Raw genomic sequence first — 12702 nt, 5'->3', positions numbered from 1 at the left:
CACTAAAACTCTTCAAAGATTTGTGGTCAAGAAAAGATTTATCAATCACTTCTATAACTAAAATTTTAAGTTCATATCCTTCTTGTGCGATGACCATTAAGGAACCAATTTATTGTAATGTACACAAGGACATTAATTAACATTTCAAACCATGGTGAGTATTTTGAAAACACCATAGGATCATACAAGTCCCATATATACAATATCAAGAGTAAATTTAACTTTAAAGAGCCAGAATCATTTTTGGAGACTTATGTCTATTAACTTCTGTATCTTTATAACACCACTAAGTGACCAAAGCTTAGGTAAAGATATAAATAATATAACTGGACAGAAAACCCACCTGCATTATTTTTATTATATTTATTTACATAATTCAAATCATCCAAAGCTTCATTAATTTTGTCTTGGAAAAGATAAATAAAATGTCGGTGCCAATAGGCATTAAGGAACAATGGCTCCAAGAGTATAGCCTAGAAAATATATGTATAAATTCAATTAAATTTGGTTTATTGAAGGAAGATATCCCAACAAATGAATTTTTAAAATATTATTGATCCCAATGGCATTCTATGTGTATATTATAAAATGATACCTCCCAATCTGACAGACAAAATGTAGTGTTTTTCATATCAGTCATTTGAAAATGCCAATAATTATAATTTCATAATCCTACACCTATACCACAAAAATTCATTGTTCAAAATTCTAGTAGAAATTATTACATACATTCTTACATAGAGAGGACAATTATATAACAACATTAATATAAGTACAAATTATTAATATTGTTATTTTGATTAAATAAAACTTACTTCCTGTAGATCTTTCAGGGCACTCTGCAACTTTCCCAGTTTCCTATAAATAGCTCCACGCCTACAATATGCAAATGCAGGATATTTTTTCTTATCATTTATTTCTTTAGTCAAGATCTCCACTTCGGATTCATAATATTTAGTAACTTCTGGAGAAAGACCAGACTTCAAAGAATCACTCAATTCTAGTTTTGGTGGTTCTTTCATTCTTTCAGACGTGTCATTATGGATAGATATTTTAACTCTTTTGTGTGTGGTTGTCTTCTGATGTTTGTGCTTAGAGAACATATCAAGAGCCCATGTTCGAGGGTTAGTATTTTCTGGAATTCCTCCCTTACTTTGGACAAATTCATCAAAATTTAAGCACGAAGGTAGACTGGGACACTGAAATTTACGTTCATATAATGGAACTCTGAGTAAATATTTCTTCTGTCCAGGAAGGATCCCATGAGATGTTGATCTAGTTATTAAAAGAGTGATTTTTAAATGACAGAAATACAATTATTTTTATAACCAATAAATCAACTCAGTTTTACACAAAATTCGCTTCTTTATTATTAAAATAAAATTACACGCTATTTTCATTCAAACCAAGTTCTCCTGTTCATTCTTCAAAATTGTAACATATGAAGAATATGTAGAAACTCTATAGAATTTATGAAAGCAGAAGATTATTATTAAAGATGTAGCTTTCTTAGAATACTGAAATAAGGGGTCAATGCTCCTTTCAAGTTTAATTTATAACCCTGTCCCTAACCAGACAAATTACAATGAGGAATTGAGGAGGTAAAACTTGATGTGAGGAAGGCAATGTCATCCAAGAGTTTGGAGAGGACATGAACTTTAGGAAATGGGAAGAAGAAAAGATTTAACTACACAGTATACTACCAAATTAATATCCCAGACACCACCCGTCTTTAGTAGACTATCAAATTAGAGAACACCTAATATGCTTTCAAATGCTACATTTCTAGTATTTTCCTCCTCAAATTCTCCATTTTCTGAAGTTTTCATTCAGTACAATTTAGCATATGATGGGTATTGTACCAGCCACACAAGTGAGAGTAAGTAAATTCTATTGGAAGAAAAAAATGTAAACCCCATCATTTCATAAATATTTACTGAGTTTATACTGTGAGAAAGACCTATTGCTAAACATTAGGAGAATTAAAAAGTCAGTGTTCTTCTCTTCCCTTACATTGTGACACTCTCCATTCCTCTCTACACTCTAGTGCAACCTGCCATATCTCTTTTTGCCTAGAGTACAATCACTTCTTAATACCAGACTTCTACTCTTACTCTTTGTGTAATCTGTTCTCTACATGGAAGTCAGCATGCTTGCTTATTTTTTTCTTAACAAATGTAAATCAGATCATGTTACTCCCTCCAAGAGCTTCTCCTAATATCTAGAATGCAAATCAAGCTTTTCTTCATGGTCTACAAGACTCTACATGATGAGGCCCAGGCATATATCTCTGATGACACTACTCTCTCACGTCTCAATTTTCCAGCCATATCATCTGAGAGCAAGCCTCAAGGCTGTTGCACTTTTCAGCACTTCTGAATGGCTAGCTCCTTCTCAATTCATATTTCCTATCAAATGTTACCTTAGAAAGGCCTTCTGTGCCAGATGCATTTTGTTTCTACCTCCACGTTCAACTCTACCCTTGTCTACTTTGCCCTCAGACCTGGGGGACTTACTCTGTTCAGACTATATTCATAAGATCCTTGTTCTCTGTCTTCTAATTGGGTATGTCCAATTAGAAACCCCAAAGAGGAAAGGAGGAGAGTGAAGTCAAGGTATTTATTCCTCTGACACCCTCCTAAAGGGTCGCTTCAAAATGGCTATGATCCTTGACCACGGATCACTAATTTTTTTTTTTAAGGAAACCATTTCTCCAAAATTCCTCTTCTAGGTTCTAGTAATCACTCCTACTTTTTGTCCTCTCAGACTTAGGGGCAGAAAATGCTCTATTATTTTTAGCCACAGCATACTACATTATCATTTGTGGTTTCTTATGCCCTGACATTTTTGTAAATTGTGCCTTTATTATATTTTCATAGAATTATCCTAAATTGAGAGTGCTGTTTAGTACTGGTACCCTGACTGATAAAATAATTGGTACCCGAGGTAGACTCAGGAAATACACACACAGAAGGATCCTAGGATAAACTTATTCCCAGGATAAATATAGGACACAAATAATCCACGGTGTGTGGTGGCATCAAAGCTCCTCAAATTATCACTAGTGTTAGCAGGGGATGGTGCCCAGGTGGAAGGCAAAGTTGTAGGAGATCAAGTAGCTACCACTTAGTCACTAGGACAACAGTAATGGTTATAAAAATTGTGGAATCACTTTACTTCTTTCAGACCAAAAGAGAAGAACAGTACCTACTAAATGCCCAAATTCCCTAAACCTTGGATACCATGATAATGAAGCTACTGGAAAAGGAGTAGGAAACAGAGGATGTGAACATTTGAGCAGGCATGAATGAGGCCAAGAAGTTTGAATCTCCAAATTTCACTTATCCTCTCTTGACAGAAGAGACTGCCTGAGATACTGTCAGATTCTCCAGTGTGAGAGACTCAACCCTCTCCTGTATAAATATTTTTCAAGGACTACACTGAGATATTGCTTCATATGTTATATAAAATCTGATTCAAGGACTCCTCAAAATCACTCATCTGGGATCTCCCGAGCCCTCTCATGGAGCTACAATGACTATTGTCCCTCAGTCTCTTACATACCTCCTCCATGGATGGGTGGTTGCTAGCCCTAGCCAGTGAAGCCTTGCTAGAACTTCCTGCCAGTCTCTGAGTGATTCTCAAACTTTAGCATTAGTCACCTGGAAGACTTGTTAAATGCAGATTTCTAGTTTAGATTTCTAGCTAGATTTGGTGGACAGAATTTTAACTCATGGAGATCAGTGGTAAGAACTAAAAGACTGCAGGTTCTCAGAAAGTGAGATATGTGGGCAGCCTGCTAAGGTGTTCTTTGATTTACATAAATGAAAAACCTTTAAGTCTTCTGGGCATAGGCGTAACCAGCTATAGCTGGGGTTTAAAACCTCTCATGCAGCTTTCTGACCTCAGCTAGTTCATATCTAAGACTTCTCACCTGACGGGAAGGCCAGGCCAGGTCCCTCTGAGGAAGGACCTGGCAATGTGGCCCAGGTGGATTTAATGAAATTTCCCCCAAATTTTACAAAGGTCTGGGAGAGAAGAAACACCCAAACCTTCTGAGAATTATTAGATACTTAACCCTAAACTTATGTTGATATACAGATACCCATTGTGGATGCCACTGAAGTTCACAATCAAATTGGGGGATTCTGAAGGTCAAGTGATATAAAGAATCTTGGCCTGAAGCCATCTAACAGAATCTAGTGAGACATGGACCCATCCTGCGATAATTTCCCTAGTCCCAGAATGTGTAGTAAGAATGAATCAACTTGATAATTGTGTAAACTACACCATAAAGAAGATAATAGCAGTAAGGATCAAGTAGAAATCTTTGGAACTGCCTCCATTCCATCCTATTACCACCACCCACCAAGATGGCATACCAAAAACAATACTAGGCCATCAGGGAAATTACAGACTAGTAGCACTAAGGAAAATATGTCACCTACTGTTTGGGGTAGGGGGAAAATAAATTCTGCCTCTCTTGGGGATGTAGTGGCAGCAAGACGGACAAAAGAAAATCAGGACTGAGACTATAAATTCACTGTCAGGAGGTAGTGAAGTTTGGAAGTTTTGATAGTGGAAGTGGGGACCATGGTCAGTTATTCTAAAAAGAGACAGAAGGATATGCATTTACAGGGATAAGAGAGCCAATAGCAAAAGGCCTGGTCTGAATCTCAGTTCAATATGTTAGTCAATCCTGGAAGACAGAACACTGGCAGAGATCCGAGGGACTGGCGATTCACAGAAGTCCAGGTAAGAAAGAAGGTAATGAGTATAAGGAAGTAAAGGTGAACCAGGAACCATCAACATGCACATCTTCTTGCTGCAACAGTAAGCTTCTGAAGAAGGTCTCTGCTAGTCCCTCAATGGCTGGTCCACCAATATTGGATTCAGAGATCAAAGCTGAGGGAAACTTCCAGAGAAATGGTGAAGCTACAAAGTTATTACAGACACATAGCATCCTGCCATGACCTAGATGAGGGGCTAGGCAACAGGGGTAACCTATAGTAAAGGGACTGGCAGAAAACACATGGGGCTGGGTTTTTAATCAACTCAAATGGACTCCGGCAGGAGTTACTTTCCACAATCAAGCTTTGACTTGATATATGAGTACATACACTGTCTGCTTCTAACCATTTAAGGGAGCCAGCAAGAATGAGTATAACTAAACAAGCTTAAAGGTCAGATATACAGTGGTTAAGAAGGATAATTCTGTGTTAACCAAGTTAAGATTTGTGAAAAAAGATCTCAAACTATACAAATAAAATTATTTTTAAAGTTTCTCCATAAACTTGTTTTAAAATAAAAATTATTTAATAGCTACACTTTTGTGCTAGTTTAAATTAAGATTTTTTTTTTCAACGTTTTATTTTATTTTTATTTTTGGGACAGAGAGAGACAGAGCATGAACGGGGGAGGGGCAGAGAGAGAGGGAGACACAGAATCGGAAACAGGCTCCAGGCTCTGAGCCATCAGCCCAGAGCCCGACGCGGGGCTCGAACTCACGGACTGCGAGATCGTGACCTGGCTGAAATCGGACGCTTAACCGACTGCGCCACCCAGGCGCCCCTAAATTAAGATTTTTTAAAAAGAAGAAAGCTGTACTAATGTATTATCCTAGATAAATACTCCTATAGTTTGTTTTACTGCCTCCACCAAAAGGCTCATCCTATTATACTTGTTGGCAGTATATACAAATTTCAAATTCAGTTGTTAAAAGGCAAATAAATCTCTTTAAATGGTGAAACTTTATAATCAAAGTGATAAAGAATCAGTAAGCGGTAAAATACCCTACCAAAATAGTGTTTCATCTGCTTATATTCTTTATAGAGACAGAAGTCACTTAGGTATGGCCAGAATGGTGCAGATATTATCCTTTCTAGGATAGTAACGATTCATATGCTTTGAAATCAGCAAATGTATCAAAAATTTATAAGCTAATCTCTGTTTCTTATCAAAAATATTTGTCAACTTAGAAAAACCTATCTGAAGTCTTCTAAAGATGAGCTAACAAAACCAGTTCCACATATTTGCTGCCGGGAAAACTCAAGCATAAGTAGTGCGCAGAGAACTCGGGACTTGAATGGCATCCTCCACTAAGATTGGTCTCTCTTTCACTCTGTCACTCACATTTACAGTGATTGTTCCCAAGTCTTTTCAGGGACAATAAGTCACTACACCAAAACACCATGAACCCTTTTTCATAACCACAAGACTTTATAAAAATAAACAAAACAATATGACTCACTTCAACAGTAAAGTCTTTAGTTTTCAAAAGAGCATACACTTAATGAATTCCTTATCATCTGGGGTTATCTAAAGAGGAATAAAGCCCAGAGCTTTCTGCAAACTATTTTGCACAACACTTCAGTCTAAGAAAGTTACGTCCTGAACACTTAAAAAATGAGCATACCTGGAACTTCAGCTGTTGTTATCTCAGGTCCTTGCACATTTTAAACATGCTAGATACTATTACTTCCAAGTAAGGAGAAAAATTATTTCTATGTGTTGATCCCTGAATAAGGGCTCACACAACATACAAAAAACAGTTTGTCTATCTAGATTTCTCAATCTATTAGTTACAATTTGAAAACAGTTAAATCTCAGCAACCTACTTCAACTTTTGAATGGGTGACACTTATTTGGAGCAGGCATTGTTTTTTGGTGTTAAATCGCTTCAGAAAAATAACTTAGTAGATTTTATTTCTTTCCATTGAAAGATTTCATCAAATCAAACTGACTTAGTTTTACTTCATGTCCTTAATCAGCCCCAACTTTAAATTATAGTTTAAAGCAGTCATACATTTGTACCATTAAATATTCACATATTTAAAAATAAGGGATTGTCCTTTAGTTAAGGATTTAGCATATTTTCAGTGCCGAATAAAATAATAACAACTGCAGTTAGTGAAATTATAAGATTAAGGCCAAAACTACAATACATTTCTTAAACTATAACAATTACAGATTAAATAAGACCTTTTAAGAACTTTTGGTGGCTTGGATAATTCATCATACACGTTTGAGAGTTTACTGAGTTTCAATCGTTTCTTCCATTTCGTCTTCTTTTTCTTGGGATAAACAATGTAACTTATGCCAGCTTTTCTAGATGCTTCAATGAGAGAGAGAGACAGATCTCTCACATTGCTTCTGTTCTGGATGTGATCTAAGATAGTGTCTATATTTTCTTTCACAGGGATGGCTTCCTCAGTTTCACTTTGCTGAGTCATCCAGCGCTCCAGCTCCTTTGCTTTCTGAAATAGAATCTGTTTCATATTGCTTTGCATGTCATCCTTAATCTCTAGTGGAGTTATGGTCTCCTCTTTCCTCAACTCCACTGCAGATTTTACTCTCTTAATTAGCAAGAAACAAAGACAAAACCATTTAAAATCAATTTAGTTGCTGTGTGTTTTAATTAATTCAGTTACAATTACTATTAACATAGTTTGGTCGCTTGTTGAAAATTTTTAAATCGTATTTTTGATGTTTTTCAAAGTCAACTTATAAAGTTAATAGTAGGTTAGTTAAAGCAAAGTCCAATAATTTGGTAATGTGACATTTTGTTAGCTACATAAAAATAACACTATAAAGTATATATGCATTAACTGTGATTTTATATATTCTTAATTAAAAGAGAATGCTCTTTACATATTGAAATAAAATACAAACTCTACTTTTACTTGTAATGCAAATAAAAAAAAATTGGTAGAATGGGTAAGAAATACTAAAATGACCTATCCTAAAAAATCAATTTGAGTCAATTTTCTTTTCTTTTCTCTTCTTTTTTTAGAGAATGTTCTTTTTTAAGTTAATTTTATTTATTTTCGGACAGAGGGAGAGCTCCTGTGCATGAGTGGGGGAGGGGCAGAGAGAATAGGACAGGGAGAATCCCAAGCAGACTCTGTGCTGTCAGTGGGGAGCCCAACGTGGGGCTTGAACTGTGAAATCATGACCTGAGCTGAAATCAAGAGTCAGCTGATTAACTGACTGAGCCACCTAGGCACCTCAGTGAGTTAATTTTCAAAAACACTTTAACAACACTGAATTTCTATACAGAAGCATTCAAGTATTCTTTACAATAATTTCAAGTCAATATTTACAAGCTTAAGAAAAAGAATTCCAGCCTAATATTTACTTTATCTAATCATCAGAGAATCCACTTAACTTTTAATAATAATATCAATATTATAATATGCTAATAATTGTAAATAACTTGTAATAATTATGCATTAGTTCTTGAAACTCTAACAATAAACCTAATAAAAGACATTAACTCCAATTCTTTAATATAGAATTTCCAGTTTATTGAGCCATGGTCCATAAGTTAACTGCATTTAAGTTTGCTAATAAATTTGTTATGCAAATATTTTTCTTTAAAGTGAAGTTAGGTCCAAATTCCAAACATAACAATTTCACACAAACTAGTTATATACTTTAAGATATACTAAAGTACAATAGAGATATTGACACTCCATAACTTACCATACTTCCCCTATCTCAAGAAACTATATATAACTCACTATATAATTAGAATAGAGAATAAGGTAATACATAAACTACAGAATATGTGTATGTACAATACACACACACACACACACACACACACATATATATATCAAGAAAGATAGTCACGTGTATGTATGTGATATATACGTCAATAAAACACATTCCTGAAAAAAAAGTGGAACATAAGATTTCCCGCTTGCTGACTAGATATGAATTACACAGAGAGGCTCCATGCATCTCTGTCGGACACTCAGGAAGGAATCCTGAGGAATCTATAACTATAAAGTAGAGCTAACAGAATGGGTTTGGGGCTTTTTCATACCCTTATTGAAATATTATAGATATATAACATACGTAAATTTAGGTATACAAAATAATGATATGATACATGCATATACTGTGAAATGATTACTACAATAAGATTAGTTAACAACTCCATCCCCTCACAAAATTACCATTGTTTTTGTGTGGCGATAACATTTAAGATCTACACTCTTAACAACTTTCAAATATATACAGTATTGTTAGTTATAGTCACCAGGCTGTACATTAGAACCCCAGAACTTACACATCTTATAACTGACTCTTGTACCCTCTGGCCAACATCTGTTCGATCCTCTTTTCCCCACCCCAGCCCCAGTATTTACTCTATGTTTCTATAAGTTCAGCTTTTTTAGATTCCTCATATAAGTGAAAACAGACAGTATTTATCTTTCTCTGTCATGTAGCATAATATCCCAAGGTCCATCCATGTTGTCACAAACGGCAAAATTTCCTCATTTTTTTGTAGTTGATATTCCATTATTTATATATTGTATGTACACACATACTACAAGAAAAGAAAACTGCTGGCTAATATCCCTGATTAGTATAAATGGAAAATTCTCAAGAAAATACTAGCAGACTTAATTCAACAGCACATTGAAAGGATTATACAACATGATCATGTGGGTTTTATCCATCAGATGCAAAGACGATTCAACATATACAAATCAATAAAAGTGACACATCACATTAACAGAATGAAAGATAAAGACTATATATGATGTTTCAATAGATGTAGATAAAGCATTTGACAAAATTCAACTTCTTCTCATGATAAAAACGTTCAACAGATTTGGTATGGAAGGAACACACCTCAACATAGTAAAGGCCATATACGACAAACCCACAGCTAATATCACGATCAATAGTAAAAGACTGAAAACTTTCCTGCTAAGATCAGGAACAAGACAAGAGTACTCGCTCTTGCCACTTTTGCCTAACATAGTACTGGACATCTTAGCCAAAGAAATTAGGAAAGAAAAATAGGTATCCAAATTAGAAAGAAAGTAGTAAAACTGTCTCTGTTTGCAGATGACATAATCACATACAGACAAAACGCTAAAGACTCTACCAAAAGACTGTCAGAACTAATTACTGAATTTGGTAAAACTGTAGGTTACAAAATCAACACACAGAAATCAGTTGCATTTCTGTACACTAGCAATGAATTATCGGAAAAATAAATTTAAAAACTCCATTTACAATAGCATCAAAAATAATAAAAATACTTAGGAATAAATATATTCAAAGAGGTGAAGGATTTGTATACTGAAAATTACAATACGATGATGAAAGCAATTGAAGAAGACACAAATAAGTGAAGGGTATCTCATAAACCAGAAAAACTAGTATTTTAAAACGTCCATACTACCAATGCCATTAATAGATTCAATATAATCCTTATCAAAATTCCAATGTCACTTTTCAAAGAAATAGAAAAAACAATCCTAAAATTCATATGGAACCAGAAAAGAACCTGAATAGTCAAAGCGTTCCTGAAAAAGAACAAAGGTGGAGATTTCACAATTCCAGATTTCAAAATTCATTAAGAAACAATAGTAATCAAAACAGTATGGTACTGGCATAAAAACAAACACATAGACCATTGAATCAAGAACCTAGAAATATCCCATGCATATATGGTCAACTAATATTTGACAAAGAAGCCAAGAATACTCAATGAGGAACTGATAGTCTCTTCAATCAATTGCTCTAAGAAAACTAGATATTCATATGCAAAAGAATGAAATTTCCTATCTCACACTACTCACAAAAATGAACTCTAACAAATTAAAGATTTCAATTTAAATTCTTAAACTATAAAACTACTAGAAGTAAACATAGGGAAAAGCTATTTGATATTGGCCTTGGTAATGCTTTTTTCAATATGATACCAAAAGTACAAGCAACAAAAGCAAAAATAAACAAGTAGTGGGACTACATCAAAGTAGAAAGCTTCTGCACAGCAAAATAAACAATCAGTAAAATGAAAAGCCAACCTACAAAATGGGAAAAAATATCTGCAATCCATTTATCTGAAAAGGGGTCAATATCCAAAATATATAATAAGCACTTTTAACTCCATAGCAACAACAAAATCCAACTAAAAAATGGTCAGAGCAACCGAATAGAGATTTTTCCAAAGACATGCAAATGGCCAATGGGTTCATAAAAAGATGTTCAACGCCAGTAATCATCAGGGAAATGCAAGTCAAAACTACAATGAGATATCACCTCAAACCTGTTAGAATGGCTATTATAGGGAGGAATTCCCATGAAGATGGCAATATAGCAAGACCCTGAACTCACCTCCTCCACAGAACACACTAAATTACACCTATTCACACAACAATTCCTCCTGAAGAACTGAAGGCCAACTGAACAGCTTCTGAACAACCAAAGATAGAGAATGACAAAAAAGAACAGCAAGACAGACAAAGACATCGAAACAAAGGGAACTCCCACACCTGATCCTGTACACGGCAGTGGAGAGGGATAGTTCTGAGGAACTGGGAACATATTTGTCTTTCCTTAGGCACAGAAAAAAAAAGCCACAGTTTAAAAGAGCAACTAGTATATAAAAGAGACAACACTGGACCAAATGGAGGAGGAGCTTTGGGAAGCTCTCCAGGTCAGAGGAACTAGAGGATAACACAGTTTACAGTCCTTCTCCACCTTAAAAGCCTAGATAGAATCAGGGTCTGGATACCATAACTGGTGGGTCCAGTCATCACAGCAAGCTTACAACCTCAGTAAGCCCAGGGTCTGCAAGCCCATGCCAGCCCCCAGTGTGCCGGGGCACAGAAAAAAGAGCCAAGGTTTAAAAGGGAAGGAAATGCAGGAATGCTCCCTCCCCCTTCACCTTGAAAGCCTAGCCAAGAACAGGGTCCAGCCCAAGGTCAGCTTGCAAGCTTAGCCAATCCCAGGAACTGCAATCCCAAGGTCCACAAGCCCACACCAGTCCCTGTGGTACTAGAGCACAGAAAATAAACCAGGAATTTTCTTTGGTTGTTTTAGTTCTTTTGTTTTTATTTTTCAATAATTGTTATTTTTTTTTAATTGTTTTTTTATTTGTCTTTTTTTTTATTTGTCTTGTTTTTATTTTTGCCCCTTTGGGTTTTTTTTCTTTTTTTTTAAACATTTATTTATTTTTGAGAGACAAAGAGAGACAAAGCACGAGCAGGGGAGGGACAGAGAGAGAGGGAGACACAGAATCTGAAGCAGGCTCCAGGCTCTGAGCTGTCAGCACAGAGCCGGATGCAGGACTCAAAACAACGAACCTTGAACCTTGAGATCATGACCTGAGCCAAAGTTGGATGCTTAACCAGCTGAGCCACCCAGGTGCCCCATTTTGGTTTTTTTTTCTTTTCTTTTTTCTTCTTTTCCTTTCTTCCTTTTTTTCCTTTCTTTTCTCTTTTCTTTTTTCCTTTTTTATTTTACTTTTATTTTATTATTATTTTCTTCTCTCTGTAAAAAGCCACGGTTTAAAAGAGCAACTGGCATTTACAGCCACAGCTCCAACCAGACAGCAAAAGTCGCCAAGCACACAGTCTGCACAGGGGACACCATATACAAGAGCTACCATTCCTTCAAGTTTAGGAGGAGTAGCTATTCCACCTAGAAACAAATCCAGAAAGTCAAGAAAATGGGGAAACAGAAATATGCTCCAGAAGAAAGAACAAGAAAAGAACTCAGAAAAATAACTAAATGAAAAAGAGATAAGCAATATGCCTGATAAAGAATTTAAATTAATAATCAAAGTACTCACTGGGATGGACCAAAAAGTGAAGAACTCAGTGAAACATTCAATAAAGAGATAGAAAATATATATATAAAAAAATAACCAATCAGGACTGAAGGCTACAAGAA

General features: G+C 35.4%; 1 protein-coding gene across 1 annotated transcript in view; it reads right to left on the bottom strand.

Annotated features, from left to right (window-relative positions):
- The window catches only part of TTC6 (tetratricopeptide repeat domain 6), a 189528-nt gene that overhangs the window by 60355 nt on the left and 116471 nt on the right, over positions 1-12702 (bottom strand). Inside the window, exons 10-12 of the mRNA XM_043556026.1 lie at positions 6982-7355; positions 816-1275; positions 344-473 (exon numbers count right to left, since the gene is read on the bottom strand). Coding sequence (XP_043411961.1) covers positions 344-473; positions 816-1275; positions 6982-7355 — 964 coding nt within the window. The remainder of the gene's footprint in view (positions 1-343; positions 474-815; positions 1276-6981; positions 7356-12702) is intronic.

The sequence above is a fragment of the Prionailurus bengalensis genome, chromosome B3 (assembly GCF_016509475.1).
Source record: "Prionailurus bengalensis isolate Pbe53 chromosome B3, Fcat_Pben_1.1_paternal_pri, whole genome shotgun sequence".
Lineage (NCBI taxonomy): Eukaryota > Metazoa > Chordata > Mammalia > Carnivora > Felidae > Prionailurus > Prionailurus bengalensis.
This window is presented reverse-complemented; position numbering and strand designations above follow the sequence as displayed.